Consider the following 25,398-nt stretch of genomic DNA (forward strand, 5'->3'; position numbering starts at 1 on the left):
CACTAGGTCAAATAATTCACGTGAAGAGGCATATCAAAGAATGATGGGACCATCAATTTGATGCTCAAAAAGTATTCTTTAAATCCGCAAAGAAATTCAACAATTAAATATTAGTTCATGTCTTTTATTATCTCAAATACATTACTTGTCTTCTGGTTTGTTGAAGCAGTAAGTCAGACAACACTTGCCACAATAGTGTCTGTCAAAGTGGCTGGCCATAAAAACTCCTGCACCACATTCATCTGAAGGACACTCACGACGAAGGCGGCTAATTTTGCCATTTTCATCCACCTGAAAAACACAAACTTGCTGTAAGATAATCTTAGAAAACATTTTGGTATTTGATTTCAATGACTCAAAGAATTTAACCTTTCTGGGCTGGGATTGTGGATCAGTGGCAGAGCACTAACCTCGCACATATGAGGCGCTGGGTTTGATCCTCAGCACCACATAAAAAATAAAAGTACTGTGTCCATCTACAACTAAAAAAATTTTTAAAAGTATTTAACTTTTTAACTCCACAATACTGATGGCTTTTGTGCTTACAAGCTTAAGTACTCTAATTATTACCAATACTACTATAATAAAAGTCATAAGACATTTGTACATTAAAATACAGCTTTGCTTACTGGTAGATGAAGCTAAGTTCTGAATCCAGATCTTACCTCAAATTCAGAACCCCATGGAATAAGCAACTACAGCAGAACTCCACTATATAAGCACAATCAACTACCAAGCAGAAGACTTCAGAAATTGAGCTTTTCATTTTCAGAATACCTTGTTTAAACCAAATGTAGGCTCATTTAGATATAAGTATATTTAATTCCAATTATTTCATAAGAAAAATGCCAACAAGTTACTGTGAAGACAGTTTACAAATAAACAAGTTTTCTGATATTCTACTCCACGTAAAACTGGCTCACCTTATAATATTTCAGGACAGCCAACTTAACCTTCTTTCTCTTATGCTTATTCTTCTTGGGAGTGGTGTAAGACTTCTTCTTCCTTTTCTTAGCACCACCACGAAGCCTCAGCACAAGATGAAGGGTGGACTCCTGAAAACACAGGATGAAACATTTTTATGCTACATTAAGGACAATATCAGGCATCTGCTAATTAATGTGAGAAATGGTAATAGTGCTTCTCAAATGTTAGTGTAGGAATCACCTGAGAATCTACTGCCATTTTCTTTATTTGTATGTGCCCAAATTTCTAATGTAAGACTTATTTTTAAGGGGCCCCTCTTTTCCGGAAACAAACCTTCTGAATGTTGTAGTCAGACAAAGTACGTCCATCTTCTAGTTGCTTACCAGCAAAGATCAGTCTTTGCTGATCAGGAGGAATTCCTAATGCAGAAAACAAAAACCCTCAGTTTAGTTAGCAGAAAAAAGGTATACATGCTCCAGATTTGCAAAATAATCCAGACTCAAATATTTGCTATTTATTTCTGTCACTAAGTCCTTACAGAGCTACACACAATTCTGAAGGTTTACATGTTCGCAAATTTAACCTGTCAATACAAGAATCATTTTATATATCAGAACACAATTAATGCTGGGCACAGGTGGCCCAAGCCTGTAATCCCAGTGGCTCAGAAGACTGAAGCAGGAGGATCACATGTTCAAGGCCAGCCTGAGGAACTTAGAAAGGACATGAGCAACTTAGTGAGACCCATCTCAAGAAACCAACCTCACTGAAATTCACACATGCAAAATGTTCTACAGAGCTTCCAATCTAAGTAGCCTGAGTCCATGCTCATTAATATTTGTTATTTAATTCCATTAGTACTTTGTCAATCAGACCTCTTCCCCCCAAGAGCAGATACATTAAAGGCTTAACAGGTAGGCCGTGTCTGTACAAGTTCATTTTCGTGAACTTCAAAAATATTACTTGCCTTCCTTATCCTGGATCTTGGCTTTTACATTTTCTATAGTGTCCGAGGGTTCAACCTATGAATTTTAAAATCCAAGTATATTGGTTACACTAGAACGAACATTGACTTAATTCAATCGACAGTTTCCACAGAACAGAACTCAATAAAGCTGACCCGGTGGGCACTCTCCAATGGACGCTACAGATGAGCTCCCTAGCACAGGGTGGCCGGCGGAGGCTGGGCCACAACGCGCCCGCCTAGCGACAAGCGTCTCCTTCCTCACCTCAGGCTGGCCAGAGCCACGCGAGAGGTGAAAGGCGCGGCCTTGCTCCGCAAACCACCCTCAATTCAGGGAGAGGTTTCAGAACTCAAATTAGGAGGTATGTCCTAAGGGTTGGAAAGCGGCGCGGGGCCCCCAATTACACCTCACCACCTTATTCAGGCCTCGGTTTCCTCACACCACCTGGCCCGTACCTCGAGTGTAATAGTCTTCCCCGTAAGGGTTTTTACGAAAATCTGCATCTCGGCGGCGGTCCCACCTGAAGCCGAGAAAAAGGGAGACACGGGTTAGATCTGGGGATACCGGTTTAGGCGTTTCATAAGCCGCCGTCTAGAGGCCGAAGCAGAGCACACACTCACCGCAGATGGCGGATCGGAAAGGAAGAGCGCGGAGCTGGCCCCGAGGTTTCCTGGCCGAAGGTCCCACCCCTTAGGCGACCAAGGCAGATGCCTGGCCGCTGTCACAGCAGCTGTCTAACCCAGTGCCAGAATGGGTCGCGAGACTTCTTTCCTCCTTTCTCTAAGTCTGAGCTTATTTCTCACGTTAGCTTTCAGAATGTAATTAAAATGCTAGATTTTAATAACTTAAAAAAGATGTTTTAAGAAGACTTTTCGCAGGCCGTCGAGGTGGCTAAGAGGGTCTTTCAAAGTGGCTAATAAGATTGGAGAAAAGGGAAGTAATGGAAGTGTATTCTGGGAATTGTAGTTTTCTACTGCTTTCCTCTGGTCAGAACTACTTGTCCCAAGATGCAGTTCCACACCCCAGGCTCCCTAGTTACAGTCACTAAGCACTCACTGGAGTCGGGTTAGGAGAAAGGGATTCAGGTAAGGATCCAAGAGGAGGTGAGGCGGAGTAATGGTTTCTGGGAGGGTGGGACTGTGCCGAAAGTAACTAGAAGGAAAGGCTTAAGAGGCGGGAAAGGGGTGTGAGCATGAAAGCATCCTTCTTGCTCTTACTGAGTCGCAGAGGGAGGGAGGGAGAATTAGGCGTCGCCTTTCAGACCTCCAGGGAAAGGGAAAGGGGCAAATCGGAGCGCAGATGAAATTTTCAAAAATGGGGCATCAGCCGTTCTGTAGCCTACTTTCTACCCCCAAGCCTCCTCGCTGGAGGAAGGCTCTGGGCCGGTTATGTCACTCCTCGGTGTGAAAGGATTTAATATGTCGAAAGTTTCTGGAGTTTTACAAATGTAAGAATGGAGTCTTATGCGAAAGAAACGTTCAAATGGTTAGTTGTAGAATTTACAAGTTTGGACGTGGAGAGCATTGGCCAAGGTCCTGATAGGAAAATTTTGGAGTGTGTATAGCAAGTTAGGCTTTTTCTCTACAAACCACAGAATCTTTTCTAATAAATATTCATATTCATTCTCTCTTTCATATATATATAGTTGTGAATAGACACAATACCTGAAAGAACAATAAAGTCTTGCCTTCGGAGAAAAAAATGCTTGTTTATTGAGGCAGCTCTGCATATTTATAGAGCTGGGGGTGGTTTGACAGTTGAAACAGTTTAAAGGGTTTTTTGGCAGCTGGCTTGGGGTACATTCTAATTGGTAGGTAAGGATCAGGTGAGCCAGCAGAGGTCACCATTGGACAGCAGGATCATGTGAGCCAGCAGGGCTCACCATTGGAGGGCTCTTCTTGGGGGATGGGGAAGTTAGTCTTTGGAGCCTGTGTGAAACCCTGTGCCTCACGCTTGCTAGGCAAGCGCTCCGCCACTGAGCCCAGCCCTCTAATGTACTATTAATGTCATTTTTTTTTTTTAAACTAGGGATTGAACTCAGGGTTGCTTTACCACTGAGCTACATCCCCAGCCCTTTTAATTTTAATTTTTATTTTTTTTATTTTTATTTTTATTTTTTTTATTGTGAGTCAGGGTTTAAGTTTCCTAGGCTAGCCTGGAACTTTGGATTCTTTTGCCTCAGCTGGGACTACCAGGGGCATGACATTGTGTCCAGCTTTAAGAATTTTTTTCAGGGGCTGGGGATGTGGCTCAAGTTGTTAGCGCGCTTGCCTGGCGTGCGTGCGGCTCCAGGTTCGATCCTCAGCACCACATACAAACAAGGATGTTGTGTCCCCTGAAAACTAAAAAATAAATATTAAAAATTTTCTCTCTAAAAAAGAAATTTTTTCAGTACTCAGAGTCCCTACTTAGGGTCTTGTCTCTAGTGTTGGACAAACACTCTACCACTGAGCTACACCCCCAGGATTTTTTAGTCTGTGTCACTAAGTTTGAGAGTGGCATCTTCCTTCCTCTTTATGTCTTATCTCTTTATCTCCCCATCCCAAATTTGTACTTCCTGTATTTTCTCCTACAGGAGTTCCTTACCAAACTGGTTACTTATCTCTACTGTTTTCCCCTTTCTAACCCACATCTGTACCCTCAAAAATATTCATTCTAGAAAGTAAAAATGATTGTCAATGCTTTACTTCAAATGGGTCAACTTCCCTATAAAATCCAAATTCTTGAGTATGATATCAGCCTCTGCCTTTTTTATAATCTTATCTGCTAAACCCATCGCTCACTTCACATTTTAGTAACATTGAATTGATTGAAGTTACTGACTTATGCTGTCTAATGGCTTTGGCACTTGTGAAGAACTCATTCTTTTCTTCTTCCTGGAATATTCCTCATCTAATTGGTAGGTAAGGATCAAGTGAGCCAGCAGGGCTCACCATTGGACAGCAGGATCATGTGAGCCAGCAGAGGTCACCATTGGACAGCAGGATCACGTGAGCCAGCAACTAGTCTCCACTTTTACAACAGAACTCTCAAAGACTTGTTTATACTCATTATCTTCAGTTTTTCTCTTCATTGTTGCTTCTGTCAGGCTTTTGCCCCACCATTCTGGTGGAGTAGCTCTTGTAATAGGCACTTATGTATTCCATGTTGCTAAGCTAGTCATTTCATCTTCTTTGATGTAAGCAACATTTGACACAGTTGATCACTTCCTCTATCTTTAAAACATTTTCTTCACCTGACTTCAGGGTATCTCTTAACACTTTTACTGTACTAAAAGCTCTTTTCCCGGGTCTTATTTTTCACCCATGAGACCTCTTTTAATCCATGAGACCTCTAGACTTAGAGCACCCCAGTCTATAAATCTCTCCTTTATTTATATTTCCTAAGTTATCTCATTCTAATAACTTTTGAATACCATTTATATGCAGAAGACTCATAAATTGTCACTCAGACCATTTCCCAGAGCTTCTGATTCACATATCTAGATATGTATTCAGCCTCTGTAAAAGACAAGTCACAGACTCCTGATCTCAGGAAATTGCACTTCCCATCTCTATATATGGCAGTTCTCATTTTCCCATTTGCTAAGGCCAGAAATTGTATGGTCATCCCTGACTGCTCTTTTATACCCCACATTTAATCTGTAAGGAAATCTTGGCTTTGTTTTCAGTATATGTACAGAACACTTCTAAAAATACTTCTAGCTTTGACTCTTTTATCCCAATTATCTATTCTTCACAGAGCAGCCCCAGCAATTTAAATGAAAGTCAGCTGTCATTTTTAATTTAAAATGTAAATCAGCTGCTATTCTTTTGTTTTCTATCTCACCCAGAGCAAAGTCTAATTTCCTATAAGTGAGACTATTGCTCCAGCACAGGAACAAGTGAAGGCCACAATCCAGCTCAGTATTCCTCTTGCCAAAACTGCCCAGAGAAAGGGGCACCAAATCAACTGGTAGTAGTCCTGTCTTCATGGCCCTGTATCCTGCAAGATGTGACAGCTACCTCAGACCTTAACTCTTCTCTTCCTTTCTCTCTTCGAGTCCCACAGGCCTCTTGTTCCTTAAATATACTGTCCCACCTTGAGACCTTTGGATTTACTATTCTGTACCTCAACCACTTCTAGGAATCTGCATGACACGTTTTCTGAAATGTCACCTAGTCAGTGAAGGTTTTCCTCTTTCTTGACCCTGTCTTACATAAAATAGCACCCTCCCAGCTTCTGTACTCTATCCCCCATAATGTCTTATTTTTCTTCATACAATTTGCCGCATCTGTCATATATTTTCACTTATATGTTGTCTGTCTCTACTTGAATGTAATTTTTGAGAGGTTAGGGATTTTGTTTTAGTCAGTTTGGTATCTCCAGTGCCTAGAATAGTGACAGATGCCCTCAGTATTTATTGAAGAAGTAAGTATAGCACAACTTAAGCATTACCCTATATTGTTCCACTGGATGTTCTCTACTTAATGTTCTCTCCTCTCTCACAGGTTAGTGAAATGCTCTGTGGGCATCTGTAGTCCAGTGTACTCTGCTCATTGCTTCACACTGCCTTCTCTGCTCTGTAGCAGTGGCTCATTTACTAGACCCAACAGACTTGATTGGGAATCCAGGTGACTTGTTTTTAAAAACAAGTGAATGGCAATCTTAGTTGATATATGTAATTCAGTGACATTTTGAATATGCTAAGGAATAAATAATTTAACTGTTTCCTGGTTTGAGGCCACCATAAGTCAGTTGTCTTCTGGGACAAGATTTTGTTTGCTGATTCAGCAAATATTTGTTGAATACCCACTCTGCCAGGGACTACTATGTACTGGAGTGCACATGGGTGGAGGAGGGGTAATGGGGATGAGAACATTTTGGTTCCAGATCTTGTCAAATTTACATCCTAACGGGAGAGGCAGAGGATATAAACAGAAACTGTACAAAACAGTGTAATAATTCTGTGACAAGGGAAGTGCATAGTACTATAGGAGAACAATGGCAATGGCGCTGACCATTGAGGGAATTCGGGGCAGCTTTCCTGAAACCATGTAGGCTGAGATCTGGAGAACAAGTGATGCAGTGTGTGTGTGTGTGTGTGTGAATTTTTTGGGGGAAAGGGGAACATGAGTGTGAGATGAGAGTTGCAGGAAGGGAGAAATATACAAGATCCTAAGGTAAAAGGGCAAATTCATAGGGGTGAGGATAGAATGGTATGGGGAGAAGGACAAGAACATGAAAAGGGTAGATTTTATCAGAGAGAAAAAGAGTCATTGGTTCCTAAAGGGAATTAATAGGTCAAGTAAAGGAATTTGAATTTTATCCTAAGGGTTATAGGAAGCCACTGGTATTCTGATTTGACCATCTGTTCCCTGGTGATTAAATCCATTCCTTCCTCCTTTGATTTTTATCTTTTACTATTTAAAATTACATTGTTGGGGCTGGGGATATAGCTCAGTTGGTAGAGTGCTTGCCTTGCATGCACAAGGCCCTGGGTTCAATCCCCAGCACCCCCACACACAAAAAAAAATCAAACAAACAAACAAAAAAAACCATTGTTTTTAGTGTGTCTCCCCTACTACATCTTAAGCTCCAAGGAACCAGTGGCGTTATCTTATTTATTGCTGAATTTCTAGCTGTGAAATATTATTTGGTGCTTAGTAGACAATAAATACTGGCTCAAGGAATGAATAAAAATTCACTGATTTTTTTTCATTTAAGAAAACTGTTTATCCATTTATGGGTTATTACTTTGTTGTAGTTTAAATTGACTTTTTGTTATCTAGTTCATCAGTATAAGATTAATTTGGTCTCTTAAACTTCAAAATTATTTTGGTTGTCTCTTCTTTTTTTATGACCTATAGTTATATAGGTTTTATAGTTATATAGTTTCTATAGTTATATAGAAAATAATAGATATGTTATTTCAGATAACCAGATGTCAATTTGGTTGCCAAAACATCATACAATTGGTTTAGACATTTATTCATTACAGCATTATTTATAATAGTGAAATTATCCAAAATTAGGGGGATGGTTAAACAAATTATAAAATATCATACTATGAAATACTTTGCAATCTTTAGAACTTATGTGTTGAAAACAACAAAATAGAAAGTGCTTTTAATATTAAGTGAAAAGGGCTGTGGTTGAGGCTCAGTGGTAGATCGTTTGCCAAGCATGTGTGAGACGTTGGGTTCGAGCCTCAGCACCACATATAAATAAATAAAATAAAGGTGTTGTGTCCATCTACAAGTAAAAGAATTAAAAAAATAAGTGAAAAAATTAGAATACACAACTGAATATAGAATTTGAACCCAATGCTTATAAAGATTGGTAGGAAATATAATGATTATCTTTGGGTAATAGGATTCTGGATGATTTTTGTTTTCTTCAATAGTTTTCTTTGGTTTATATTTTCAGATTTTATTCCATGGATATATATTCCTGTAATTGGGAGAAAAGTTAAAATGTTTTTCTTTGCCAGACAAAGCCAACCAATTGTTCTGTCTGATGTTTAATACAATGACAGTATGGTTTTTTTGTTTGCTTTGGTGCTGGGGGTTGAACCCAGAGCCCTGCACATGCTAAACACAAATTCATGAATTTTACCACTGAGCTACAACCCCAGCCTACTCAGTGGGTTAATGTGAGTGAATTTTAGGAATCACCTTCTGTATCCAATTTCAGTTGAATAATGATTCTTTGCCAAAAGCATTGTAAAAAGCTGTTTGAAAACTGTACTCCCCAAAGTACTGTTATCTTTGACATTATTGATGGATAGATTTTTTTTTCCAGTGCTGAAGATCAAACCCACATGTGAGACAAAGGTTCTGCTGCTGAGCCCTATCCCAAGCCTTGATGGATGGATTTTAACAGAAGACCTGCCTCTTACTTTGCAGTTAGCACCTTTGTATCAAGGATGCGAATCATTGTAAAATCTATTATAAAAATTAATTTTTCATAGGTACTGTATGCTGGACAACTGTGACTGGGCCAGGTAGGCACTTGAGTAGGGGAGTATCTGACCTTTTTTTAATTTTTTTTTTTTTTTAGTTGTAGATGGACAGAATATCTTTATTTATTTTTATTTATTTTATGTTGTGCTGAGGATCAAACCCAGAGCCTCACATATGCAAGGCAAGCGCTCTACCACTGAGCTACAACCCCAGCCCTATCTGACCTTATTTGTGTCATCAAGAGACTTACTAACTCATTTTTCCACATGAAACAAATAAAATATTAAACCTTCGTTTGAGTTTTCTAGCTGCCTGAAGTATCCTTATAATTATTAAAGTGTGATCTAAAAATAAATTGAGAGCTGGAGTATAGCTCAGTGGTAGAACACTTGTCTAGCCTGTGCAAGGCTCTGAGTTTGAAACCCAGCACTGAAAAAAAAAATAAAGAAAAAGAAAGTGTTGCATTAAACCATTTATTATATGATACATATGAGGAGTTGTGCTTGGTTAATAAAGGAAGAGCTCCTAATTAACTAGTATTTGGTATTTCTATCCCAGAGATATCTACATGGCCTAGAATAGCATAGATCTTTTTTTTTTCTTTTTTCTCTGGTGCTGGTGCTTAAATCCAGGGCCTCGCACATGCTAGCAAGCACTCTACTACTGAATTACACCCTACTCTGTAGCATAGACCTTTTAATTTATAGATTGAAATATTTTTCTTAAAAACAGATCAATGGGAATTTTTCTGATGTTTTAGATTAATATTCAATTTATAATTTTTAAGCCTTTAGATTAATTGATGGTCTTTTTTCTTTCCAGGATTATCAAAGTTTTGGCTTTGTTACAAAAGCAGTTCAAGATTTCACTTTTCTTTGGTGACTAAGTGTGCAGATTGTGACTTATGTCCATCCAAGAAATACATAAACATGCAGTTCTTCCTCCTATCATTAGTAGATGTGACAAGGAATTTTTGGAACGTACGCAAAGATACATAATTACAGAAATTGAAAGAGTGGGCTGTAATGAGGAAGGACCTGCTGATGAATATTACATCATATACCAAAATGTTTTTAATAAGGTATCTTAATGCTCTTAAGGCAATGAAGTTTTCATGAGAGTAGAAATGTCCTACCTTGATAATTGCCTTAAAAATACCACTGCTTGTTTGACCTCATTCTTTTTGTTGGTTTTTAGAAGTTCAACTGGTTTGTCAGAAAGGGATGAATGAGGAAAATGCAATGCTGGATTTACATTACTTATTAATGAATGTTTTAGTTATTTTAACTTAACAGGTTGTTTTTTCTCTTCTCATAATCATTTTGATCTCTCTATCTGAAGGTAGCATCTAACTTGTTAGGAATTGGGTTTTAATCAAGAGCTTGCTAGTTCCTTACTGTTTTGGGTTTGTTTGTGATATCATTAAATGTTGGTTCCAAATTTGATTTAGCATATTAATTGAGACCTTTTGAGCTTGGCATGGTGGCATATACCTATAGCCCAGATACTTAGGGAGCTGAGGCTGGAGAATCCCTTGAGGCAGGAATTTGAGGCCCTCCTTGGTAACATAGCACCCAGACTCTAAATAAATAGGCAAACAAATAAACAAATAAAATACTTGATATAAAAACATGATACCTCTTGTAGTTAGTGGTCTTATAAGCATGAGCAAGAGATTTGACTGGACTTAACACTGGAAATAATAGAGATTAGATTAAAAAATGTTATGACTTTATATAACATTTGATTTAGTTCCTTGAGATTTTAGAAATAATCATTTTTCCTTATAAACATTTACAATTTGTACATGTATCCTAATTTTTTGCCTAGCTATTTTTTTTTAACTCTCCCTTGGAAGGTACCCTGACAGAAATCAGCATCCTTTCATCTTTGCCTAAAGGAAGTGCTTACCTTAAGTTTCTTGGTTTCTGGGTAAAATAGCTACAGGCAAAATAGGAACCCTGTGTTTTGCTTAATTTTTAAATGTTAGTACACTATGAGTCAATTATTTCTCCTCTAAACAAAAACCTAGTGCCTCACTTTACAGAAAAGTGAGCCCTAAGTAGTGATATATACCTAACAGTGGAATTAAGAAACTTGATACATATGTATGAGAGTATAGAGAGTTTTTTTCCCCTTCCCTTTAAATCATACAGAACATCTCTCCCTTAGAACTGCTTAAGATTATCTTCATTGTATGTGTTGTCTGTATGTTGTATCTAATGTGTTCATTGTATGTTGGTCTTTTAGTTGGTGATTAAGAAATATACTGGGTCAATGTTTTAAATAAAGGTATTATCTTGAATAGGTTTCATAAATATAAGTCACGCTAAGACTCTATTTGTGTGAAATCAGCAAAGAAAAGTTGTGTGACCTACTTATCTTTGCATGCCCAAATGATAACACTTTGTCAGAATTTTTGTCATCTGAAGAGCAGTCTGTTCTAAATTAGTATAGTTAAAATGAAATAATTTTGGAATTGGTGTTGATAAATGTTATTATTATTATTATTATCATCATCATCATCATCATCCTCCTTTTTTTTTTGTACTGGAGATTGAACCCAGGAGGTCTTCACTACTCAATTACATCCCCAGCCCTTTTTATTTTTTATTTTGAGACAGGGTCTCCTAAGTTGCTTAGGGCCTCCTTAAATTCCTGAGGCTGGCCTTGAACTTGTGATCCTCCTGCCTCAGCCTCCAGAGTTGCTGGAGTTACAGGTGTGCACAATCATGCCTAATGGTAAATTTAATTCTTAGAAAAGCAGATGTGATTAATTAAAAAACATTATCTATATCTGTAGTTGATGCCCCCTTTCTTTCTGTTTTTCAAGATTTCCATCTAGATTGCACATTATAATTAAAATTTGTACATTTATTTATTTTGTAAAGAATCTGTTTTTCAAGACTGAGAGGCAATTCTGAAATGGAAATCATTTGATCCTTTTAGGAGAATAGAGAAACTTTTTTCCTAGCTTCTCTTTGATTTTCACATTATTCCAGCACATTTGATGATAGATGACTTGATTTGATTGATTTGGATGATTTGGTTGCCTCCCCCAGTTCTTTCTCTCTTGGAAGGATCTGATGGACAGAAGATAAAAAATATCAACTTGCATGTCAGGTTCTTGGAATTGGAGAACAAATACCAAATTATATTTAAAATGATTTGACTTAGAGAATCAAACCTGAATCAAAGCAGAGAGGACCTGATATATATATATATTTTCATATTCTTAGTTTTCAATGGACTTTATTTTATTTATTTATATGTGGTGCTGAGAATTGAACCCAGTGCCTCAAACATGCTAGGCAAGCGCTCTGCCACTGAGCCACAACCCAGCCCCTGAGATGCGTATATTAAGAATTGGGGTTAGATGTAGAATGAGTCAGAGGCCTAAGAAACAAGACACAAGCTAGAAGAGGGAATTTCTATAGAAATGGGTGTCTTATGGAGGTACTGGACTCTAGAAAATGACTAGACTTTTGTGTTCCTGATAGTGTGTTGAACAAATAGTTCAGATCCATGTGTAGGAACAGAGACAGAATGAATGCCATTCTTTTTCTCCCTCCGATCCCTGTAGCAAGTAAGTATAGTTCTGATTTTCTTGGGTTTAATGGAAATCTTAATACCAAAGTCTCAAAAGTTTAATTCCTGCAGAGGCCAGAATGATGATATAAAGAGTTAAGTGACTAGTTCTGAGAGAATTTTTACTGTTGTAAAATGAAGAATCAACTCAGTCTAAAGGTCCAGCTATTATTGCCATTAAGGAATGTGGGTTCCATGCTGGTAGACTTTTCAGAGTTTTCAAGAGGAGCTGAAAATATTATTGGGGGTGAAATTTTTTTTAACTTAAAGCTGTTTTGTGGATCAGGCAAAATTTCCACCTGTTTTCTATTAGTGGCATGCCAGTTTGCATCTTCTACTTTAAAGCATTTTCTGTGCATTCTCATAGACATCATGGGTGGTTCTTCTGAAACCTGTTTCTTCTAGCAAACTGACAGAAAATCTGATCTTGGTATCACTATAGTTCTGTTATCTACTCATTAATGTATATGAGTTGTGCTGCATTGGTTGGAGCACATCACAGGGCTTCATGAAGTAGAGGATGATAGGAGCAGCAGGGTACTTAATTTGGATTCTCATAGATTGTTCCTCTATTCTATTATTGACCCCTATTCTAATTAAGGTAAACAATTTGGTCATGTCCAAAAGAGACAAGTACCTATCTCCTACTCAAGTGATTTCTCCTCCTTCTTGCCACTGATTTATTATCTCTTTATTTTATTTCTTGATCAACTGAAAGTCTTCCTGGATAACTTTTTCTAGATTGACTAGCTAAAGAAAACTACTGGGGGATACTAGAGTCTAGAATGTAGCAGGGATAGGAAGCATAATTGCAGGCTTCAGAGAAAGTTTTGAGCAAATCATTTCTATTCCCTGTACACATCAGTACCTTCTCAAATCCTCATGAGCAAAATTTGGAAACCATAATTATTTATAATTTTTCTGTTTTTTTCCTAGCTTATTTAAAAGTATTTTTGATTATTTTTGCATGGGTAATGTACAAGATTAAGAAAAAAGAAAATTGGTAAAGGAAAAAACCTAGTACATGGAAGGTTGGTCCTTCTCATCTCACACCCTTCCGTTCTCAGCAGGTGCCCACTATTTCTTCGGTTATCCTTTCTTAAGTTATTTGTTATTTTCTTCAGTTATCTTTCCTGAGATAGTCTTTACTTAAACACCACTGGAAACCATGACTATGTAGTGATGAGGGTTTTTTAAAGTTGCATTTGACACCTTGAGAATAGACATGCATTAGGAATTTGCCGCAGTCTGGCTGGGCACAATTCACAAGCCACTTGTCAAACAGGAAGGAACTTTATTTTTTGAATGCAAGGCACTACCCAGTGCTCCAGGAATTCCCCGAGAGCCCACCGGCTCTTCTGGTGAGCACCTCAACCACTCTTGAGGCAGATTGGCTGGGTCGCATGGGCGGAGCCAAAAGAGTCCCCCAATGAGCAGCTCCGTGGTCTGAAAGGGCGGGGAAACAGCCCAATGAGCATCACCGCAGAGGAGCCAATCAGCTGGAAGTTTGCTGGGGCTGCAGTGAGCCAATCAGCTGGAAGTTTGCTGGGGCATCTTCGCCTCCGGCTCTCAACATCAATTCAGAGTATTGATTAGCCAGTAGGTAAAGGGAATTCAGGATTTTAAGGTCTTAAATGAAGGAACTAAGAGAAGATATGTGATTAAAGGATTGAGAATTGGAAAAATTTAACCTGGTATTAGATTCAACTGACATAATATATGGTATGCGTTTATAACAAGTAAAACAGAAATAGTCTTTTTTCTCCTCTCTCTGGTACTTAAGATCAGTCTCCACTGTAATGATCCATAAGGAGCATATGTTCAATAAATATTGTCTTTAGTGCCCAGTCATGTATGAGCTTTCTGTAAAGTTTTTAGATTTCTAATTGTTAATCATGTTTCATTTAAGAAATAATCTTAATGCTATTTGTAAGGCTTTTGACTTGTAGTCTTCTAGAAGAAATTTCAGTATCATGGGCAGAAATATCATATTTCAGGTAATAGACTATGTCACTGCATACAAATCCATTCTTACTTCAATCAAAAAAGAATATGATGCCTTTATTGAGACACTAAAGAAAGACCGAAGAACTACATTTTTTCTTCGTGGAAAACTTAAAGTTTGGGCAGCAGAGCCCACAGTTTTGGTATATCATCAGAGAAGAGCTATCCAGCTTGAAGCAAAGTAAGTATATTAGTAGCTAGCCCAAAAGGTGATAATTGTTTCTATACTATAATAACCAGCCAATATAACTTTAACCAAAGGTTATTAGTCTTTTAAATTTCATTTTAATTTTAAAAGCTGGGTTTTTATGCTTTCCTCTCCTATTAATTATATTTTTTACATGTTTCAAGTAGGAGTATTAATTTTGTTTGAGAACTTTGTGAAAACCAGAGGTACATTGTGTTTTCATAAAATTGGGGATGCAAAAAATGATTCTCTAGGTAATTTCTTGCATGAAAAAAAATTTTAATTAATTTATTTATTCATGGAATAGCTTTTTATTTTTTATTTAATTAATTTTTTATTTGTATGTGACAGCAGAATGCACTACAATTCTTATTACACATATAGAGCACAATTTTTCATATCTCTGGTTGTATACAAAGTATATTCCCACCAATTCGTGTCTTCATACCTGTACTTTGGATAACAATGTCCATCACAATTCCACCATCATTTCTAACCCCATGCCCCATCCCTTTCCCTCCCACCTCTCTGCCCTATCTGGAGTTGTTTTATTTCTCCCATGATCCCTCTCCCTACCCCACTATGATCAGCCTCCTTATATCAGAGAAGACATTTGGCATTTGTTTTTTTGGGATTGGCTAACTTCACTTTGCATTATCTTCTCTAACTCCATCCATTTACCTGCAAATGCCATGATTTTATTCTCTTTTATTGCTGAGTGATATTCCATTGTGTATATATGCCACATTTTTTTCAATCCATTCATCTATTCAAGGGTATCTAAGTTGGTTCCACAGTTTATCTATTGTGAATTGTGCTGCTATATATTTGATGTGGCTGTGTAGTATGCTGTTTTTAAGTCCTTTGGGTATAGACCAAGGAGAGGGATAGCAGGGTCAAATGGTGGCTCCATTCCCAATTTTCCAAGAAATCTCCATACTACTTTCCATATTGGCTGCACCAATTTGCAGTCCCACCAGCAGTGATTTGATAGTACAATTTCATGATTATTTCTGAATTAGAGCTTAATCTTGTAATGTACAAAAGTAAGTAACCTACTAGAGTGGAGAAAATACTCTTGTTGAGTAGTCATGTTTTCAGTATTAAATTTGACAAATAATTGATAAATATTTTTATAGATGATTTCAAATCAACTTAAAAATTATGCAAAGTTTGACCTTTCTGGTAATATGAATGGCTAGATGTTGGTATAGACCTTGCTATTAGGGATCTCTCTTTTCATTTTAAAAGATTTCCAGTACTGGGGATCGAACCCAGGGCCTCATGCATGCAAGGCAAGCATTCTACTACTGAGCGCTCGCTACATTCCCAGCTCTTTTTGTTTTTATTTTGAGATAGGCTGTCACTAAGTTGCCCAGACTGGCCTTCAATTTGCAATCTTTCTGCTTAAGCTGCCTAAGTAACTTGAATTACAGGTGTGTGCCACCACACCTGGCTTTATAATTTATTTTTAATACTGAGGATTAAATCCAAGGGGGCTTTGCTACTGAGCTATATCCCCATCCTTGTAATTTTTTGATTTGAGACAGGGTCTTGCTAAGTTGCTTATGGCCTCCCTTCAAATTTATGATCGTCCTGCCTCAGCCTCCTGAATTGCTGGGTTTACAGACTTGCACCACTGTACCCAGCTTATAAAATAAACAAAAGTCTTTCCAGAAGCATTAGAAAGCTGATGAGAAAATAAGAGATTATGAGGGCAAAATCTAACAGAAGATAAAAAATAAGCAGAGCACTAAAAATTGTTTGGCCATGAGAATATTTATTAAAACTTGTGACCATAAATTTCAGTTTTTAGTATGCAACTTGGGATAAAAGACAAAGTCTAGGCTCTGCCCAAGGGGTGTAGCCCACTGGGAAGCCCTCCCCATAAAGCTAGAATGATAAAGGACTCCACTCTGGTAGAGCAAACCACAGGTGAACTGCTCCATGCCTGGGGACTGAATGGAAAATTACTTTCTGCTCAGCAGACTTCTGATGGGTATAGGGATTATTTTTTGGATGATGATACATTCTAGAACTATTTAGTGGTGATGGTTGTATTAAAATTCACTGAATTATACTCTTAAGGGTGAATTTTAAAAGAATCTGAACTACATGTCAATAGAACTATTATAAAAGATGTGGCAGATTGGTCGGTCATATTAGCTTGTCTAATCACAGCTCTAAAAGAAAAGAATATGGGACAGAAGTAATATTTGAGGAGATAATGACTGAGAGTTTTCTAGAACTGGTGAAATATACCAATTCACAGATTCAAGAAAGCCAAGTGTGATAAATGCTAAGAAATCCTCAGCTACATCTATCATCGTGAAGTTGTAAAAAATAGACCATAAAAGTAGCATAGAAAGGAGCAACACTTGGGCTGGGGTTGTGGCTCAGTGGCAGGGCGCTTGCCTAGCATGTGTGAGGCTCTGGGTTCGATTCTCAGCACCACATAAAAATAAATAAATAAATTAAATAAAGGTCCATCAACATCCAAAACATTTTAGAAGAAAAAAAAAAAAAGAAAAAGAAAGGAGCAACACTTAGAAGCCTTCTCATCCATGTGGTATCATGAATTGGAATGTCATTATTTTATGATCAAATAATATTTTATCGTATGTACATGTTAAATGTTGTGTTAAATTTTGTGTATCCATCCATCTATTGATGGATTCTTGGGTTCTTTTCACCTTTGGCTATTCCACTATGAACGTTTGTATGCTAGTATCTGAGTTCCTGCTTTAAATTCTTTTGAAGTCCTGTTTATTTTTAATATAGCTTTCTTTCACAAGCAGAAGTTTATTTGGAATAAAGCTAAATAAATTTTATTTCTATAATCCCTTTATTATAAATACTTGGCTTTTACTTTGAGTCATCTGTCGTTACCAAGAATTCGGTATAATAATCAGAAGTGGACAGCAGTTATCTACTAAAAAACTGGGTTTTAATTTGCAAAACAAGAAAAAGAAAAAAATAACTTTTTTTTTTAATATTGACAAAGATTCTTTATCTGGCTTCCCTGAACTCTTTTTCATATAGACTTGACTTCTGGACTTTCATATCCACCTATGACTGTATAATTTTAGCAAGAATCCTATCAGATTGGTTTAGGCAGAATTTCCAGCCCTAAATACCTGATCATCCTCATTGTCTGACTAAATTCCTTATGTCTGATCATATCAGAGATAGTGGAGCCTTGCTGGCCTGCCTTCAGCAATTCTGTTAGGTCTACTTACCCAGAGTCTTCCCTTCTGATGTTTCCTCTTATTTTTTTTTCCACTGATACTCCCCCACCGCAGCTTCTTGACTATGTATTCCCACTTGCCAAATGTATTAGGAATTGAGACCAATCTTTCTCTCCTACTACAGAACCCCATTACAGTGGTCCCTAGATCTTGCCATGCCCCTCTTGCTTAATTTTTCTGCAAGGTGTCTAACTTATTTTAGTCTGTTATTTTTCCCCCTGGACCACCAAAGCTAGGAAATAAACCTCAAATAATCCTTAATAGAATTTTTGAAATTAGGCTGAAGCAGGAAGATCTCAGGTTCTAGGTGAGCCTGGGCTCTGTAGCAAGACCTTGTCTCAAAAAGTAAAGCAGGGCTGGGGTTATAGCACAATGGTGGAGTGCTTACCTAGAGTGTGTAAAGCACTGGGTTCAATCCTCAGCACCACATAAAAATAAATAAATAAATAAATAAATAAAAGTATTGTATCTATCTACAACTAAAAAATATTAAAAGGGAAAAAAAAAAGTAANCTCCACAATTGCTAGAGAATAAATTTCTGTTAAGTCACCAAGTTTCTATAATTTTTACAATAGCCACAGGAAACCAAAACAATTATTTACCAAAATGATATTTAAATTGCAAATGTCATTTTTTTTTACTAAAAGGAATAGATGGTGTTTTGTGACTAGAATATGTTTAACACTTATGAGTTTCTGATAGGTTAATAATCATAGCCAATATTAGATTATATTTTTACTGAAGCTCTCAAAGAAAATTGTTCCTTATTTGTGAGATTACTTAACTTTTTCAGAACATGTTTTTCTGAACTTCTACCTAATTCATAATGGTTCAAAATGATAATTAGCCAAAATAAAATAATGATTTAACCTGCTTATCTTAAATATTATGATTCAAGAATTAAATTAATTGAAAGAAACATAAGAATTTCTGTTTTTTAGAATGAGGATTATTGAAAATAATTCCTTGAAGATTCAATTGCAAATAGATCAAATGAAACAGCTTAGGGCAGAGTATGACACAAAAGAAGCAAAATACTATACTCTCTCCAAAGATCCTTCAAAACCTATTCCAGGTACTGTATTTTGTTTAAGATATTGGAGAGAGGGGGCTGGGGTTGTGGCTCAGCAGAAGACCACTTGCCTAGCATATGCGAGGCGCTGGGTTCAATCCTCAGCACCACATAAAAATAAATAAATAAAATAAAGATACTGTGTCTGTGTCCAACTATAACTAAAAAAGTATTTAAAAAATATTCGAGAGAAAGCCCAACTATTTCCAGTTACTACCTATTATACAAATTTATATAAGCATGCTGACATGTTTATATCTATCAGTTGTATGTTACAAAACAACTTTAGTCAGTGTTCTAGACGGATACATGGAAAATAGAAAACTTTAAACAACCCTAAAACATTTTAAGCATTCCAATCTGTCAGGGTTATATGAAGTATAAAGCAGTGACTCAAAGTATGGTTCTTGTATCAATATCAGCATCACCTGGAAATTGGTTAGAAATCCAAATTATTGGGTCTCACTGCAGACTTACTAAGTTAGAAACCCAGTGATTGAGTCTGGCAGTCAATGTTTTATCCAGTTCTGGTTATTATGATGTATTATAAAATTTCAGAACCGCTGGTATAATGTATGGAAAAAATGTAGGATATTGTTTTCATGCATCTTATTATTATTTGTGTTTATGTCTGCATTCACTGTTTCAACATCTTAGTATAATACATATTTTAAGAAATTGGAGTGTATCTTGGAATTCAGTAGGATTTGTAGAGGTTTGTATGGTGAATATATAAAGTAGTTGTTAAGTATTTATCCTGGAGAAAATAAAGACTTTGAAAATAGGTAATGATATTCAAAACTTAAAAGATATTTACTTGGTAGAATCAATAAGTGGAAATTGTAGGATGCCAGATTTGGTCTAAATGGAAGAGGCTCTTCCTTGAAGTAATAAGCTACTCTATACTAAAGGATTTTTACTAACTTTGAATGATCATCTTGCATTTTGTGGAAATAAAGATTCACATTCTATGTTTTTGTCTAAATTCATTTTCAAATATAAATATAAAATTGTGACTAGCAAACTTCAAATAAGATATATATGAATAGGGGCTGGGGTCGTGGCTCAGCGGTAGAGTGCTCGCCTAGCATGCACGAGGCACTGGGTTCGATCCTCAGCACCATATAAATGTAAAATAAAAGATATTGTGTCCACCTAAAACTTAAAAAATAAATATTTAGGGCTGGGGATGTGGCTCAAGCGGTAGCGCGCTCGCCTGGCATGCGTGCGGCCCGGGTTCGATCCTCAGCACCACATACATACAAAGATGTTGTGTCCGCAGAAAACTAAAAAATAAATAAATAAATATTAAAAAATAAATAAATAAATATTTAAAACAATTGTTTTAAAAAAAGATATATATGAATAAGTACAGAATAACTGACAAATAAATTGGTGAGAAGATACAGGACAAGGGAGTGATTAAAATCCAGTAGGGTTAATCCAGAGTGGTTCTGGAGGAGTGGAATTTTGAGGTATTTCATAAAGTTAGCAATTAGCCCAGATGAGAAAGGAAGGCATTTGAAGTGTTTGAGTTAGGAATAATTAATTCAGGGGACAGCAAGAGAGGAAGAGATAACTAGAGTTTTGGCAGGCATTTATAAGTTTTGTGTTGGAAAAAAATAAGGTGATTATATTGGGGTTAATTTTTGTAAATAATGGGAAACGGAAATTTGTTGATTCAATCCTTAGTTATTAGGCAGAGGCTTTTGGTGATATTTAGGAGTTTTCAGGCAGTACTGATGAGGTAATTAAAAAAATTTCAAGAGCTAGAGTTGTGGCTCAGTGGTAGAGCGCTTGCCTTGCATGTGTGAGGCACTGGGTTTGATCCCCAGAACCACATTAAAAAAAAAAAATTAAAGGTATTGTGTCCATCTACAAAAAAAAAAAAAAAAAAANTATATATATATATATATATATATATTAAAAATTTGCAGATGTTAAGGTTTGTGTGTTCTCAAACAAGCAATTTTTTTTCTTTTTCTTTTTTGGTACTGGGAATTGAACCCAGGGGCACTCAACCACTTGGCTACATCCCCAGCCCTATTTTGTGTTTTATTTTAGAGACAGCGTGATCTCACTGAGTTGCTTAGTGCCTTGCCATTGCAGAGGCTGACTTTGAACTTGCGATCCTTCTGTCTCAGCTTCCTGAGCCACTGGGATTACAGGCATGTACCACTGTGTCCGACTAGAACAAGCAATCTTAACTGGGTCTTCATTGGTGATGTTTAAAACTGCTAGCCTTTTGCAATTTTATGCTAATTTTGCTTATGTCAGGAGCTGTAAGTACATGCTACTACTTCTGAATTATTTCTTAGCATTGGAATCTCTGCTCTATTTTGCTGAGACACTGTCTGAGCACAAGAGTCCCAAAAATTGCTTGGCCTGTTGATTTATTTCCTCTTCTCATAGGCATGACTCTCCAAGATTCTGTCAATCTAAATGCTCTCAGGAAATTCAGGAAACACCTTGAAGATAAATACAGAGAAATGAAGCAAGCTATGTTGGTAAAATATGTACCAATTCAAAGGATGGCTGATTTTGATGAGGAAATGATTGTGTTATTAAAACGGCGAGATATAGCTGAAAATCTGAATGAAAAATTACAGTTTCGGTATGAAAGTTGATTGTATGTTTTTAAAGTTCAAAGGTTTTATTTGTTTATTTTAATATTCTACCTTTCAATTTTAGGCTTAGTATTTTGTTGATGTTTTTATCTTTATAGTCATCAAAGACTGCAGATTATTTTATATGCACTTTCTTCATGGGTAAAATCTGATAAGAGCAAAACATTTGAAGACTTCGTGGAAGAAATTCAGAAAACCAAAGATTTTCATGGTAGCTTACTACATTTTTAAATTAGCACAAGTAGTAGGAAATATTTTTCCCCTAGAAAACTAAGAATGAACTGAGTTTAAAGAAAACAAAAATACACTTACCTAGGCCTGCGGTTGTGGCTCAGAGGTAGAACGCTCGCCTAGCATGTGTGAGGCAATGGGTTGGATCCTCAGCACCACATAAAGTAAAATAAAGGCATTTGTTCACTTATAACTTAAAAAAAAAATTTTTTTAAATATACTTACCTCTACTAGTTCTCTGATATCCTATGGGTTTCTTCCCTCAGCAGTTGTCAGATATTAGTTAAGAATAGACTTTGTGAGCCAAAGAGGGAATCCTTAAAATGAACTGAAAATAAGGAGCAAAGGGACAGGGATGCCACTCAGTTTAGGAAGAGGTTGGTACTGTTGGAAACCAAAGCAGTATTAAATGTATGTTTATGGGCTGGGGTGTAACTCAGTTGGTAGAGTGCTTGCCTTGCACACACAAGGTCCTGGGTTCAATCCCCAGCACCACCAAAAAAAAAAAGTATGTTTATTATTTTTTATTGGTAAATAACCTTAAATATCTTATGTTGGTCCTTTTAGCATTTATAGTTGACCAAGGCCTTGTTGAAGAACTGCTTGAAGATGATCCAAGCAAGGCAAAAAATGCTGAAATTATACTGTACTACATTGAAAGGCAAATATTTTAAAAACTTTGATTTTCTACATTTAAGTGACCATGTTTATCATTTATTTAGTATTTTGATAAGCTGTAGTCTTTGGTTTTTATATCTTTAAAATTCTATTTTAGTTGAAAATTTAGAACATAAAGTAGAATTTCATTTTTTATGGAAGAAAACCCCACAGCTTATAGCAGACATTTCAGAGAAGATAAGAGGATTGTAGTGTTGATATAAATTTTATTTACATTTTTCTTGCATTCCCTAGCCATCAATTTACTGGTCTTAAATGTTCTTTTGAGAATTTCTTTTCTTTTCTTTTTCCTTCCTTCCTTCCTTCCTTCCTTCCCTCCCTCCCTCCCTCCCAGGGATTAAACTCAGGGGCATTCGACTAAGTACTATTGGAATATGTACAGGATCAAGTTCAAAGTCAGCTTTGTTTTATAATGAGATAAAACAAAACACCCCCAAGAATATTAGAGAAAAAATTGAATGAACAGCCTCTAAGTAAACAAATCTAGTCATAGTTTGTTAGAATTGTTTTTTGTTCTTCTATATTATGCCACTATACTTACTTCGTATTAGATATTTCTAATCAGCGTTCTTACTTTTTTGTGTACCATTATACAATGCAATGGCTCTAGGTTCAATGAACTAATGTCACTTGGTGAATATGAAAAGGCAGCTTATTTTGCAGCAAGCAGTCCTAGAAGGATTCTTCGAAACATGGGTTCAATGGATAAATTTAAGGGTAAGCATCTCTCTCCAAACCTTATCCATGTATGTAAATTATACTTTTTTTTTCTTGATAGAATATAAAGAATATTAAACTGAGAGACTAAAGATTAGATCTAGACTCCAGCCCTATCTCTGTCATTTACTGTTAAAATTAAGGACTTTGAATAGTTTTTCTAACTTAAATTTTGATATATTACAAGTATATAGAAAATATGGAGAAATGTATTAACACTCATATACTCACTATCAAAATGTAATGAATGTTAATATTTCGTCAAATTTACTTATTTTTTTTATATTGAGGATTGAACCCAAGGGTGCTCTACTACTGAGCTACACTCTCAGTCCATTGTATTTTTTATTTTGAGAAAGGTCTCACTAAGTTGCCAAGGCTGGCCTTGAACTTATGATTCTCCCGATTGCCTTCTAAGTAGCTGGGATTACAGGCATGCACCACTGTGCCCGATAGGCAGGCATATCCTTTTAAAAAACAACTTTCTTGTCATAAATTGACATACATACAACAAGTTGTGTGTATTTAAAGTACATAATATGTGTATGTTATTTATACAGTCTCTTGTACAATAATATATTTCATTTTTAAAGTCATGTGTACTATGTACTGACAGGTTGTCAGGCAATTTTATCAGTGTGCAAACAGCACAGAACACACTTTAAAAACCCTAGATGGAATAGCCTAGGCGATATGGTATAGCCTATTATTCCTAAACCACAAACCTATACAGCATATTACTATACTGAATACTGTGGCAACTGTAACACAAGAATAAGTATTTATATATTTAAACATAGAAAAAGTACAGTAGTTTATTGGTTAAGTGCCTCTGGGTTCAATCCCCGTTGGGCCCCCCTCAAAAAAAAAGAAAAAGAAAAGAAAAACAGGAACAGACCAATCCTCAAAGTCAGTAGAAGAAAAGAAATAATAAATGTCAGAGAGAAATAAATAGAGACTAAAAAAGCAAAACAATACAATGAACAAAGAGTTGATTCTCTGAAAGCATAAAATTGACAAATCCCTAACTATACTAACCAAAATTGAAGAACCAAATAAATAAAACTAGAGATGAAAAAGTATTTCACAAATACCAGTGAAATCCAGAGGATCATTAGGACATATTTTTTAAGTACTACATGCCAATAAATTTTCTGAACATATATGACCTGCCAAAAATTGAATCAAGATGATATAAGAAAATGTAAATAGACCAATAACAAGCATCAGACCTAAGCAATAATAAAGTCTTAAGCAAAGTAAAGTCCTGGACCAGATGGGTTCACTGCTGAATTGTACCAGACTTTTGAAGAGTGAATACCAATGTTTCCCAAATTACTCTATAAACAGACAAAGACATACACAGGAACTCTCCCAAACTCTTTTTACAAAGCCAAAATTACTATACTACCAAAGCCTGAAAAAGACATATCAAAAAAAAAAGAAGAAGAACAAAAAAGATAATTGTAGACCAATATTCTTGATGAACATAGATGCAGAATCCTCAATAAAATACTTGCAAATTGAATTCAATATCACATTAAAAATATCATATACTGAGGTCAAGTTGGTCTCATTCTGGGATGCAAGACTGATTCAACATTTGCAAATTAATAAATGTAATTCACTACATAAATAGAATCAAATATAAAAATTATATAATCATCTCAATAGATGCAGAAAAGCCTTTGATAAAATTCAGCATCCCTTCAGAATAAAAACCTTTAATGAATTATATATACAGGATCATATCTCAGGATATAGAGGCTATATGTGAAAAATCCATAGTCAACATCATACTAAATGGAGAAAAACAAAGAATCTTTTTTAAAATCAAGAATGAGACAAAGATGTACACTCTTAACACTCTTATTTAGCGTTGAAGACTTTAGCAGAGCAGTCAGGCAAGAGAAAGAAAGAAAATGGATACAAATAGAAAAAGAAAAAGTTAAATTAGCTTTGTTTGTAGATGATATGATTCTATACCTAGAAAATTCTGGAGAGTCCACCATAATTATCTTAGAACTGATAAATTGAGCAAAGTAGCAGGATACAAAATCACCATACAAAAATTGGCAGCTTTTCCTATATCCACCAATAATGAAATAAGGAAAATGGTCCTATTCACAATTATCTCAAAAACAAAACAAAACCAAAAACAGTAGGAATAAACCTAATTAAGGAGTTGAAAGACCTCTACAATGAAAAT

General features: G+C 36.2%; 2 protein-coding genes and 1 non-coding gene across 11 annotated transcripts in view; 2 read left to right on the plus strand and 1 right to left on the minus strand.

The window, feature by feature from the left end:
• Positions 1 to 108: 108 nt before the first annotated feature.
• On the minus strand, positions 109 to 2,597 carry Rps27a (ribosomal protein S27a). Its single transcript, XM_015479662.2, has 6 exons — positions 2,513 to 2,597; positions 2,348 to 2,412; positions 1,895 to 1,949; positions 1,261 to 1,346; positions 924 to 1,055; positions 109 to 291 (listed from the first exon to the last, which is right to left on the minus strand). Exons 2-6 carry the CDS (start codon positions 2,393 to 2,395, stop codon positions 142 to 144), a joined length of 471 nt encoding a protein of 156 aa, XP_015335148.1. The 5' UTR covers positions 2,396 to 2,412; positions 2,513 to 2,597; the 3' UTR covers positions 109 to 141.
• A 277-nt stretch (positions 2,598 to 2,874) lies between these two features.
• Clhc1 (clathrin heavy chain linker domain containing 1) overlaps positions 2,875 to 25,398 on the plus strand; it is a 41,393-nt gene continuing 18,869 nt past the window's right edge. For 4 of the 9 annotated variants that reach the window (XM_048804329.1, XM_048804330.1, XM_048804327.1 and 1 more), the window contains exons 1-9: positions 2,875 to 2,977; positions 8,676 to 8,877; positions 9,659 to 9,917; positions 14,422 to 14,609; positions 18,806 to 18,939; positions 21,349 to 21,550; positions 21,662 to 21,774; positions 22,362 to 22,455; positions 23,083 to 23,189. In XM_048804329.1, coding sequence (XP_048660286.1) covers positions 9,741 to 9,917; positions 14,422 to 14,609; positions 18,806 to 18,939; positions 21,349 to 21,550; positions 21,662 to 21,774; positions 22,362 to 22,455; positions 23,083 to 23,189 — 1,015 coding nt within the window. In that variant the 5' untranslated portion in view covers positions 2,875 to 2,977; positions 8,676 to 8,877; positions 9,659 to 9,740. Of the gene's footprint in view, positions 2,978 to 8,675; positions 8,878 to 8,932; positions 9,918 to 14,373; positions 14,610 to 18,805; positions 18,940 to 21,348; positions 21,551 to 21,661; positions 21,775 to 22,361; positions 22,456 to 23,082; positions 23,190 to 25,398 lie in introns of those variants that run through there. The other 5 variants (XM_015479663.2, XM_048804333.1, XM_048804332.1 and 2 more) reach the window with 5 other exon arrangements.
• Positions 7,321 to 7,393, plus strand: Trnaa-ugc. The gene has a single exon. It is a non-coding gene; the product is annotated as a tRNA-Ala (tRNA).

The sequence above is a fragment of the Marmota marmota genome, unplaced genomic scaffold, assembly GCF_001458135.2.
Source record: "Marmota marmota marmota unplaced genomic scaffold, marMar, whole genome shotgun sequence".
NCBI classification, from domain to species: Eukaryota; Metazoa; Chordata; class Mammalia; order Rodentia; family Sciuridae; genus Marmota; species Marmota marmota.